This window comes from Pundamilia nyererei, unplaced genomic scaffold (genome assembly GCF_000239375.1).
Source record: "Pundamilia nyererei isolate P.nyererei 1_Seehausen unplaced genomic scaffold, PunNye1.0 scaffold00010, whole genome shotgun sequence".
In the NCBI taxonomy this organism is placed as follows: Eukaryota; Metazoa; Chordata; class Actinopteri; order Cichliformes; family Cichlidae; genus Pundamilia; species Pundamilia nyererei.
This window is the reverse complement of record NW_005187411.1, coordinates 4,049,983-4,061,795: the sequence shown is the minus strand read 5'-3', so window position 1 is coordinate 4,061,795 and position 11,813 is coordinate 4,049,983. Positions and strand designations below refer to the sequence as shown.

Here is an 11,813-nt window from a genome sequence, read left to right as displayed (position 1 = left end):
TTTTTTTTGGATTTCCCCAAAAAATAATTACACAGGTAGATGTGTTGGCAGATCCAGCAGTAACAATGCCAACAGAGTTCCTCAACAAGGAAACTTTAAATCCACATCCTTCAGGTTATATATAATACTAAATATATTATATCAGTAAAGCTAATTATATTTTTATTATTTACCATGTTTACAATCAGTGATTTGGCCCTATGTATTGTCTTAATGATAATAAATATAAACACTACACGTATCTGGTAATGACAGCATACAACATTAAGTCTAAGCATCAATCGTCTTCAAAAAAAATGAAGCCAGCTGAAAGTTCAGTGCTTGTGTTTATTCAGTTTAGCAACACACGTGCGGCTGCATCGCTATTTATCTGTCAAAACGTGCTGTCCGAGTGAGCCAGTCAAAAAAGGCCTCGCCGCTGACGTCACCATCCGCCCGGACATGTGTCCCCTTTTCTTTTTTTCCCCCCTTTTGGCACTCTGAACAGTTGGATTATAAGATCACGAATTTGGGTTAGCTCCATCTACGTCAATCTAAAAATTGGTGTAAGTAATGTTAAGCATGGTTTGTTTGAGATTTGCAGATTTGTATTTATTCATTTTTTTACAGTAGTAGTGCTGACCGAGCAAATCCATCAGCTACCTGCTGCAAAAACTGACACAGACAATCAACACCCAGGCATACAACACTAAAAACCAATAAAATCCATCCTTCTAGTTAAGCTTGAATCAAATTACAGCTTAAAAGCACAATCAGAATTTTGATTTCTTTTTAAATCGCTGTTATTATATTCTGCGAGGGTTTTAAAGAGTGAGTTCACACCAAATTTTGGAAAGATGAAAAAACATCGCTGCTCGTCAGCGGAGAAAATCCGATTATTGGGCTAATTGCTGTGACTCTTTGGTTCATATTTGTGTTTTAACAGAGCCATGTTAGAAGCTGAATAATAAAGTCTGCCAGCGCTGGAGAAATTGTTCTTTAGTCCCAGAAGACACACTTAAGACTTTCTGTCAAAGTTTTTCTTAGTGGTTCTGAAGTTTTAGCACAGCATGGCAATGCATTAAAGATGCATCTTTCAGTTCATTATCAAAGCTCTGATTTTTCCATAAAATTCAATTACAAGGCTCAGTGGGACGGTTTCTGTGTATATCACTTCTACATCTTTACTACTTCTTTTTCAGTTATTATCCAACATGTATAGCAGTACAAATATATCTGTGATTATGGACCTGATAACCCAATAATAGGCATGACATAGTGATTAGTTAATGAGTGATGTCTAACCCTAACCCTATCTGCAAATATGATGACATTTATAAAAAGCTGCATATCTGCCGTATAGAATCATTTTTGTACTTTGAAACATGGTGCCATAAAGAGCTAAGGCCATTAAAATGTTTCTTATGTGTCAAAAAGATGTTTTTTTAGCACAAGGGAAGGGGGAGTAAAAACAAAACACACAAACATACACACACACACACACACACACACACACACACACACACACACACACACACACACACACACACACACACACACACACACAACCCTCTGCAGTTCAAATTCAGATCAAATCCAGGAGTGGGTGATGCAATCATCTACATGCTGCTGAAAGCTTACTCCCATCCAGATAGTAACTGCATTGTGAGGATTGCCAATTTTTGATTTCTCAGGTGCATTTAATATGATTTAAGCTGCTGCTAGTGATAGAGTAAATACATAAAACATAAGCAGACATGTCCATCATCTCATCAATTACTGATTACCTGACAGACAGGCTGCGGTATGTGAGACTGAGCAGTATAGGAGCTACACAGGGGCCTGCGGTGTCTCCATTGCTACTCACGTTGTGCACCTCAAACTTTTAGCACAACTCCAGGTCATGCCATCTACAGAAATACTCTGACAATTCAGCAGTGGTTGGAAATGTTAGTGATGGGCAGGAGGAGGAGTACAGAGCACTAAAAATAGTGATCGACGTCAGTATGAAGAGGACGGCTACACGACTGGTGTCTATCCTGGGACAGAATGTTGATGTTGTGGGGTGTGAGTACAAGAACCCGGGCATCTACATTGACAACAACAACAAAAAAGGGTAGGATGAGAAGGCTCTGTTTCCTAAGGAAGCTGAGATTCTTTGATGTGTGCAGCAAGATGATGGATCCTGAACCATACACACTGCCAGACAGGAGTGGCGCACATTCTCCAAACAACAATAAGAATGCATCATCATTTCAACTTCCGTAACAAAATCATTGCCAAAAAGTATTTTCTCATTCATTCATTAAAGAAACTGTCTTGGAACTGCTATTTGCACATACAAATGTGTCTTCCGCATTCTCAATAAAGCAATCATTTATAATAATTTGTTTTTGTTGCATTAATATAGCATCCATGAGTGTCAGTCCCTGTTAAAACTGATATTGAAAGACTGGAATATGTTAATCTGTAGTATGACATCTATTTTGCGTCATGAGGGGCTGACATATTTTTAAACTGTTATTTATTTATTTATTGTGGAAATCGTCTTCGTTCCCATGGCACAAACAGAGTAATAACACCAAAAGCAAAACTATCAAACTAAAAATATCAGTGAAATATGGGTCAAATTGCTATTTTAAAGCCCCTTGTTGCACAGACTTTCACAATAAGTGATTTTCTTCCAAACTGGCACAGGGGATTACAGGGTATCTTACCTGTTCTACCCTTCTGCTCGACCCACATACAAGAGGTCGCCGTGCACCGGTCACACACAGCATTAAGCTCCTGTGCTGGCTGCAACATCTGTGCCTTAATGTAGCCAGAAGCTCTTAAAACACTCCCACGTGTTTACGCTGTGCCTATGAGTGCTGGGTTTGAGCCCTTTTTCTTTTTTCCCTGCGCTGCAGCTCCGTCACACTCTAGCCTTAGCCAATGAATAATCGCCGTTTCAATTTTTGCTCAATTTTGCCCTGAATTTAGTCTGTCAGACTGACAGCGTGCTCGTTTTCTCACACTTTATGCAAAATGTCAAGCCATGTGTCCTCTGTTAAAATCTTAAAGGTGATCTGGACTGCATTTCCCACCTGTTAACGCCTTCCTTTAGAGTACGATGGGCTGGATTTGTGCCTGAGAGGCAACGATGAGGGTTAAATCATGTTAATATTGTAGCTTAGTCATTGGTTGACGCAGTCCTGGCGCGGTATTGTAAAGTTTACTGAGAGCTCAAAGCTAAAACAGCTACTTGGATACTGAAGTCTTGAATATGTTTCTATGACATCAACCACGATCGGTTGCATAAAGGTTAGCTTAAACACTGCTACACAGTCACAGACGTGCTCCGGTGAAAATGAACTAAAGGTTTGTTTTGGTCGGTTTCGAGTTGAAGCTAAGCTAAAGGGAGGCGCGCTGGGTTGTCGTTTACTACCAGCTGGAAAAAAGTGCTAGCAGCACTGAGAGCTGAATCGAGATGAGTGTTTCACGGGAAATTAAACGTAAGTACCGCTTTCAGTTTACGTTTTTTGGGCACGTTTAACGGCTATTGTTATGTGACTATTAAAATTAAGTAACTGTTACATCTCGATTGTTTGCAGAGCTGCAGAAAGCAAAGAGCAAAGCCCAGAGCTGCAACAACTTAAAGGAGGAAGCCAACATCTGTAATCAGCTAGGAGAGCTGCTGTCCAGGAGCGGTGTGTATAGTCTGCCCAATATCAGCACTGTGTTATTTTAGCACTGCGAGTACTGCAGTTATGGATTGTTTTTGATTCTCCGCTCTTCCTGTCACAGCGTCACCATGTCTCGAATAATCTTGATTTTTCTAATAATTTTTGTCCCTTTACTTTATAACTGTGCAGGTGATCCTAAAACAATCTTTCAAAAGTGGATAAAAGTGCCATTACTTGCATATTTACTCCCACCTGGAGCCACTTGAATTTCAGTATTTTCCAGTTTGACCATGGCTGCTTCTTAGTACACAGCTGTGTCACTGTAGAGTTTAATCACGGGATACATTTCAGAGGCTTTACATTCATATGCTTTCTTATGCTTTTGTCTTCAAGTGAGTCAAATTTCATCTGGTGCCGATCAAGGTTATTAACTAAAAGCCAAAACTAGATGTGAAAAGCATTTAAATTAACTAAGATAAAACTAGAATGTAGAAAAAAGTTAATGATTTTTGTGAACTTGGAAAACTAAAACACTAAACGATAAATAGTGGACGCTTTGGCATTTATTTGGTAAAAATTTTTTTATCACAGCTTGCCTGATGAAGCTTTGAAGTACATGTTTATTAAGATTCTGGATGTCAACAACACAGTGAGCCAACTGCTTTTAAAAAGTTCTACTTTCATTATGATACCAGTATGGATCCTGCCTCTGACATGTGCCCGCCATACAATAATAATTAAATCTAAAATTAGCCCTGAAACTAATAAAAACTAAACTGAAATGAGCAAACTGCAAGGTTATGTGCTGCACTACAATTCATCTGATGACTTTGATTAACGTAAACAGTTTGAGCAAAGGATGCAATAATATTCAGTCTAGTAATTCATTTATTCTTTATCTGCTTTTTCATACCAACAACATTTTGTTTGCTGTGTAATTTTTTCTTTTGCCTTCCTCATGCAAAGTGTAACATTTACCTTTCTGCTTCGTGTGTGTCTCAGGTGATTATCAGGCTGCCATTAGGGAGCACCAGCAGGAGTTGGCTCTCTCTGAAGTGCTAGATGATGTGATTGGACGAGCTGTGGCCAATCGTAAGATAGGAGAGTGCTTTGCAGAGTTGGGCAACATTGAGGCAGCTTTAAAAGTAAGTAAACTGACGCTTTATCAAAGTGATAAACTTCTAATTCAATTGGTGTTTAGGACCTGCATAAGTGGATGTGTGTCTCTTCTTCAGCACCAGCGTCTTCACCTGGACCTGGCTCGATCTGTCAGAGATCATGCTGAAGAGCAAAGGGCGCTGGCCACTATCGGTCGGACCTACCTCTTCCGTTATGAAACGGACCAATCGAGGAAGAGCTTGGAGGAAGCAGAGGAGGCCTTCAGGAAGAGCTTGGGCATTGTGGATGACCGGCTGGAAGGTGTGTACTGTTTGTATCGTCCCAGTGGTTTTTAATGGGCGATTTCTTTATTTCGTTATTCCTAATCCTCTACCTGGCTGCAGGGACTGTGCCACAGCGAGAGATCAATGAGATGAAGGCGCGTCTCTTCCTCAATCTGGGTCTGGTCTGTGATCATCTGGGCGAGCACAAAAGCTGCAGCGAGTTCATCCGGCGAAGTGTATTTATTGCCGAGTAAGAACATCCTAAACTTTGCTCCACGTCTAAGCATGTCGATCTTTTTCATTGACAGCTTTTAATCGGCTTATTTTGAATAACTGTCAACTGAGATATCGCCGTTATTCCCCTGTAAAGGAAGAGCCAGCTGCTGGAGGATCTCTACCGTGCAAACTTTAACCTGGGCAACATCTACTTCCGTAACGGTCAACGCTCTAATTCGGTCCGCTGCTTAGAGCAGGCCAAAGAGTGCGCCCGGAAGATTAAAGACAAATTTAGTGAGAGCGAGTGCTTTCACTGCATCGGCAAGGTACGAGCTCCACCATATCCTCTTATTTTCTCCTGTTGCGATCAAGCAGGTTTTGAAGTGTGTGTTTAATTGTTAACATGCGATGCTAACAGGTGCAGCTGTCTCTGGGTGACTTTGTAGCAGCGCGACGATCTCTGAAGAAAGCGGTCTTGCTGGGTTCCCAGCAGCCGCTGGACAGACAGACGGTGAAGAAAGCTTTCAAATATGGTGAGTGAACGGTTAGATATGTTTGTTTTTTTACTTACTTGTAGCTGCATGGATGGTACAGTGTATTTCTTTCCTATCACGTAGCTGACCGAGGCTGTAAATTAGAGGAAGAGCTGGGGGAAGATCAGGGCAAAAAACCCAGCTCCCATCAGACTGTCGAGTTGGCAGAGCAGCTCGGGGATCTCTGCTGTAAAGTTGGCTGCTACAGCAAAGCTCTGGAAGCTTATCAAGCTCAGGTGAGAAGCATCAAAAGAGTCACATGGCTAATTCTCACATTTTTTTCACTTTTTTTTTTTTTAATAGTTGCAACGTAGAGTCTAAATGTGACTTGTCTAAAGCGGTGTTGGTTTTGTTGTGTAGCTAAAGGGTGCTGAGGCGTTGGGAAAGCCTGCCAGGGAGCTGGCTGTCATCCACGTGTCCCTGGCTGCCACCTACGCAGACCTGAAACAACACAGCAAGGGGGTGGAGCACTACAGAAAGGAGCTGGCGTTACGACAGGGCAGCTCTACAGAGGTGATCTGCAAATTCACCCGTCTGCCCTGTGGTAGACATGAATGTGTGACTTATTACTTATATTTGTGCGCGTCAGGAGTGTAGCACGTGGCTAAACATCGCAGCAGCTCAGGAGGAGAGCGGCTGTGCTTTGGAGGATGTGGAGAGGAGCTACAATACAGCTTTACGCTGCGCTCAGGAGTCTGGACAGGCCAGACTGCAGGTGAGAGATAAATTAGTCAGCTGTGTTGAAAACTAAGCAGAAATTTAAGATATCTTGTAAAGGCACGGTGATGAATATCATGCACGACCAAAACGCACATTGACTTCCACAGAAGCGCGTGTTGAGGCTCTGGCTGGCGTCCCAGAGACGAAGCGGCTCATCGGATGCTGACAACACCGAGGCGAGGCTGCAGGAGCTGTGTGCTTCGGAGGGCTGGAATCCAGATGGGAGTGATGGTGAGGAGGAAGAGGAGGAGGAAATGGACAACAGCGAACCGCTGGATGACAGTGATGTCATCCTCTCAGACTCAGGTAAAATGTGCGCGGGTAACTCTATCCGGAAAGCACTGACATCTCTATACAGAGGGATGCTTTGATTCACGTTACTTTTCATGTGGTTTGTAGACGATGATCTGGAGGGTTATGACAAGATGGTGTCAGGGAGGAGGAAAACAGGACGGGTGAGCGATGTGCGAGTTGTCATTTCTTCTTTGTAGACTGCGGTTTAGATCTTCATTCTTGGCCTTTTTTGTGTCTGTCTTTCTGCTTTAGTGGAACAAGCGGAACGAGAAGGGAGAGACGTCTCTTCACAGAGCATGCATAGATGGGAATCTGAAGCAGGTCCAGTACCTGGTAGAACAGGTATAAAGAAGATGATTCATTATTTTAATCCAATAAGTTTTTAACTCTTGGAATCAGGAGGGAAAACATAAAGTTGAGCACCATCAACATATAAACTGATTCACTCGTTGATGGTTGGTCACTATAATAAACAGTTCAGGCTTGAGGCTTTCTGCTTAACTCAACAGAACAAGTGCAGCAACAAACTTCTTGGACTTTAACTTCTTGTCTGAGTTTTTTAAATATTTACCACCTTAAAAAAAACAACAACCCTGCATCATGCAGTTTGATGAGAACATCGATTGGCTCAAATATAAATGATTTATTAGGAGTGTTCATGAAGATTGTATGGAGGAAAAAAAATGTACAGACAGAATCTGTAACGTCGAAGAGCCTGATGAAAGCTTTTGTTTCTTTGCATATCAGGGTCACCCAGTGAACCCCAGGGACTACTGTGGCTGGACTCCCCTCCATGAAGCCTGCAACCATGGTCACTATGGTAAGTCCTGTCAGAGTCTCTGGAAAACTGCACCCGCTCCCTCGCTCATCTTTCTCTGCTCTTCGTGCAGATATCGTGGCTCTGCTCTTGGAGCACGGTGCTAACGTTAACGACCCCGGTGGCCCTTTATGCGAGGGTGTGACTCCTCTCCACGACGCCGTCGCATGTGGCAATTTAGAAGTCACAAGGCTCTTGGTGGAACGAGGGGCCTGTGTCACACTGCGCAACTCCAAGGTTTGTGTGTTTGGCTGTGTTCAACCTGAAAGTCCATTTCAGCAGGATTTTCTTTGCTGGCAGAAGGTGGCGGTAAAATATCTTCTTTATTTTAAAAAAACAAACATGTCTTCCACACTTTAATGGATGACTTTCCTAACAGTGTTACAAACTTACGGGTCACACTGACCACATTGACAAGATTTACATACAGTTAGTGTGCACAGTCTTCATAGGTTCAAAAGTTATTGGACAAACATCATTTTAAATATAAAGACTGTTTTTAATACTTGGATGAGGAAAAATCTATTTAAAAAGTGGTTGTAATTGTAGGGTGATTAAAATCAGAGTAATGTGTTCGTTTTTCCTGGTTCTCGCTGCTGAGGCTGATTATAAAAATATTTTTAAAGTTATGAATCTCTCTGATAAAAGTTTTACTTTCTGTTACTGAGGAATGATTGAAAATTTGTGCACGCACCCTCTGGTTAGGAATGAAATCCTGGACCATGCTTTCGTTTGGCAATATTGAATTCACCCCCACCTCCTTTGGAGAAAGTCCAGTCTGCTGAACTTGCGCGCCTTAATCTCACATTTTTATCTCCACCAGGGTGAAACTGCTTTGGACACCTTGCGTCAGTGGCAGAGGACCTACAGCAGGGAGCTGGATCATGAGACCAGGCAGAAGTGTATTGCTACAGAGAGACTTCTGAGGAAGGCGCTAGCAGGAGGAGGTGAAGCTCTTGCATCATCGCACTGCGTTAGCCTCGGTCTGCCTTTTTATACCTGCTTTCAAACGCTCGTGTTTCTCACTTATCTCTGCCGACCACAGTGCCTGCAGCTCCGGCCCCGGCCAAGCCTTTTGATGCCCTGCAGGACAGCCAGCTGTTTGATGCGGAGAGTTCTGAGCCACTCTCGTCCACTGGAGGGGGCTCTTCCTCCCGCCAAGACTGGCCGCGAAGCAGGAGCTCGGAGGTGAAAGCGTCAGGCACCAGCCGCAAACAGCGGCAGACCAATGGCTCAACACAGCGGAACAGAGCCAGGGGAACAGAAGCTGCTGTACTGTATGGGGTAATGTCTGATGATGCTTTCAGTGTGGACAGACAGAATACATCATGTCTTTTCACAAGTGTAGTAGATTCATCTATATTGTACAAGCAGAATTCTTCAGATCTTTGATGTGTAATATATATATTTTTAGATTAATAGCAGCAGCTCAGATGACAGCGAGCCTGACACCCCGGTTAGTCCTCTCCGTCCTGTCCGTCCTAGACAAGGTTTCCCAGCAGCTCAGAGTCAGAAAGAACCTCCTGCGAACAAAGAAGCTGCCTCAGTTCCCACCTCAGGACAGGAAGGCATCAGGCAGGCCTCTACGCCGTCTGTGTTTGCCCGAGAAGAGTACCACAGTGCCATCAGAGGCTTGGGCAGCGCCAAAACACTTCTCCAGGGTCTCTCGCAGCCTCAGCTCTCCAGCACACCTGCCGTTTCTTCCAGCAACAAATCAGCTCTTGTTCCCGAGGACGAGTATCTGGCTGATGACTGGTTGGAAGACGATTTGGTGGAGATCCAGCCGAAGAAAAAGCGGAGGCTTCGGATGGAGCAGAATGGGCCAAGAGTAGAGGAAACTGCTTCGTCTTCTGCAGCTCGAAGTCAAAACAAGCATTTAAACTTGGACACAACCTGCAGAGGTAATTAGTCTGGATTTGTTTGGTTTTTCTTTTTCTTGGTTTTGCCAGTTTTGTAGCTTGTTGTGCCCTTTTTCCTTCAGGATCTGCAGTTTCCTCCCTCTCCAGTAGAGGCCTCTCTCAGAGAAAGAACAGCTTGGGGAAGCCTCACCAGGTCAAAATGACTCAGATACCAGGTGTGGCCAGACTGGGGAGAAGAGAAGTCAACCGGTCACACAGTCCCACCGTTACAGAAGATGACGATTCGAGATCAGACACACCGCCCCCACCTCTCCTTATCCATGCTCAGGTCAGACGTGGAATGCTCTTTTGCTGTTTGTTAGTTACGGATGGAGTAACACTAAGGAAATACACACAACACAGTGATTGTGAATAAGTCACTCCAAGTGTGAAAAGGTGATAGTCAGAGTGAGACTACACATGAATTATTCAGGAAATGCACACTCAGTGAGAGAATAACTATAATTCGGTGTCACTAGGGGATCTAAGTTAAAGATGATGTGTCTTCATTTCTGATTCATTTGAACAGGGATGAATGTGGATGTAAATGAGTGCGAGCTGATCAAAACTGGGGAGCTGTTTTTACATATTTCTGCAGCCTGGATGCCATGGGCTTTGTCAGGAGTAAAAGATGACATCGCTCATTTCGGATCTTATATATAGTTATACCTTGGTGTTTTGTAGCATCAGCTGACAAACTTTTACTTTCCTGATGTTTAGACTTTCTGATCCCTCCACAGACTCTGCTTTGTCTTTCTACTAAGAGTTGACCACATTAAATACAGATGTTTTAACAGTGCTTGAATGTTTTATTTTGTTTACTCTAGCCTCCAACTCAAACTTTGGTCGCTCCTATGCCCACGTCACTTCCTCCACCAATCAGAATGAGGGTCCGGGTTCAGGAAGACGTCTTCCTGATCCCAGTTCCACAAAGGTTGGTGAAAAGTTTTAAGTTTGAGCAGTACATAAAAAATAAATCCCAATCTGATTGGTATAGTATTTTTTTTTTGTTGTTGTTGTTGTTGTTGTTGTTGTTGTTGTTGTTTTTAATTTCTGTTTAATCACCTCCCATTGCTCTGCATCCCAGTGAGGCCAACTCCTGCTCTGTGTCGTGGCTGTGTGAGCAGGCAGCTCAGCGTTACTACCAGAAATGTGGCCTCCTGCCTCGTCTCTCTCTGCAGAAAGAAGGCGCTCTGCTCTCCCCGCAGGACCAGCTACTGGCCGTCCTGCACACAAATGAAGAGGTGAGGTGACACTGAGGAGAGCCAGAAGTGACCATACTTGGACCACAGACAATTTAAAAGATGCTGAAGACTACCATGATTGGTTTATGAAGTCTGATCACGAGTCTTTAAGGCAAATGTTGTCACCGTTGCTATCTTGGATTTAAAAAAACAAAACAAAACACAGTGACAAGAGGACGGCTATGACTGTGAAACAGCTTGCATGTCAGCCAGTGAGCATACTCCTTTTCTTAGGCACAGTATGACCCAAATTCATAAAATAGACTTTCTCGTAGACACAGAGGTCTTTTTGAAATCACTGATAGAAGGAATGCAGGTTCTAGGTCCTTCCACAATGACTTTGTTTTTCTTACCCAGATGAGGCATGCAAGTTTTAGACTGTATGATTCTGGTAAGAAGGTGAAGGGCTGACTATGTTAACAAGCTGCCTGAGAAACAACAATCTGAGAAACTGTAAAGATTAGAACCATTTCTATTACCAGACTGGATGCTGACTTGCTTTAGGAGCCAGCTTCCAGGAGACACTGAAGGAATCACAGTTTTTGGGATTGAATCCTTGGCTTCACTTTCCCGCACCAGTGCAGGATAACTGATGGGTTTGTGTTGCAGGTTCTGGCTGAAGTTTGCTCGTGGGATCTCCCTCCTCTCCCTGAGCGATACAAGAAGGCCTGTCAAAGTCTGTCAGTGGGTGAGCAACACAGAGGAAATGCATTATAAAACGCACACATGTGCATTTTTGTATTCTGTTATGAAGTACCGTCTCTTTCTACCTGTAGATGAGAACAAGCGTGTCTCCCGGCTATGTGAGGTTCAGGACCGGGGTTTCTCCGTGTCAGTGTGCGGACTCGGTTTGGCCGCCTCTTCCCTCAGCCCGCTCCTCCGTGCCCTAAAACTTCAGGCCAGCCTCACTGAGCTGCGAATTTCTGGAAACCGTATGTCTGACGACCTTCTCCCTGAGCTGATTGCCACAACGCTCACCATGCCTCGTCTGCAGCTGCTGGACATTTCTGCCAACTGCATTACAGGGGACGGCCTGGAGAAGGCTGTAAATGCTTTAAAGGGACA

The 11,813-nt window shown here is 43.6% G+C and overlaps 2 protein-coding genes across 3 annotated transcripts in view; one reads left to right on the top strand and one right to left on the bottom strand.

Annotated features, from left to right (window-relative positions):
• LOC102193428 (gamma-aminobutyric acid receptor subunit rho-1-like) overlaps positions 1-3,105 on the bottom strand; it is an 18,761-nt gene extending 15,656 nt beyond the window's left edge. The window contains exon 1 of one of the 2 annotated variants that reach the window (XM_013908446.1): positions 3,066-3,105. The gene's annotated coding sequence lies outside the window, so the exon portion shown is untranslated. Of the gene's footprint in view, positions 1-2,696; positions 2,800-3,065 lie in introns of those variants that run through there. The other variant, XM_005723880.2, reaches the window with a different exon arrangement.
• A 41-nt stretch (positions 3,106-3,146) lies between these two features.
• tonsl (tonsoku-like, DNA repair protein) lies at positions 3,147-11,808 on the top strand (the record flags this gene model as incomplete). The annotated part of the gene is made up of 23 exons (XM_005724099.2): positions 3,147-3,473; positions 3,573-3,668; positions 4,647-4,789; positions 4,880-5,063; positions 5,147-5,276; positions 5,397-5,568; positions 5,661-5,775; positions 5,860-6,011; positions 6,136-6,288; positions 6,365-6,490; positions 6,603-6,801; positions 6,895-6,950; positions 7,042-7,131; positions 7,537-7,609; positions 7,680-7,843; positions 8,430-8,553; positions 8,652-8,890; positions 9,021-9,507; positions 9,588-9,793; positions 10,332-10,438; positions 10,592-10,748; positions 11,358-11,436; positions 11,525-11,808. Coding segments are annotated over exons 1-23 (3,561 nt in total), but the record flags the coding sequence as incomplete, so codon positions are not given.
• Positions 11,809-11,813: the final 5 nt, after the last annotated feature.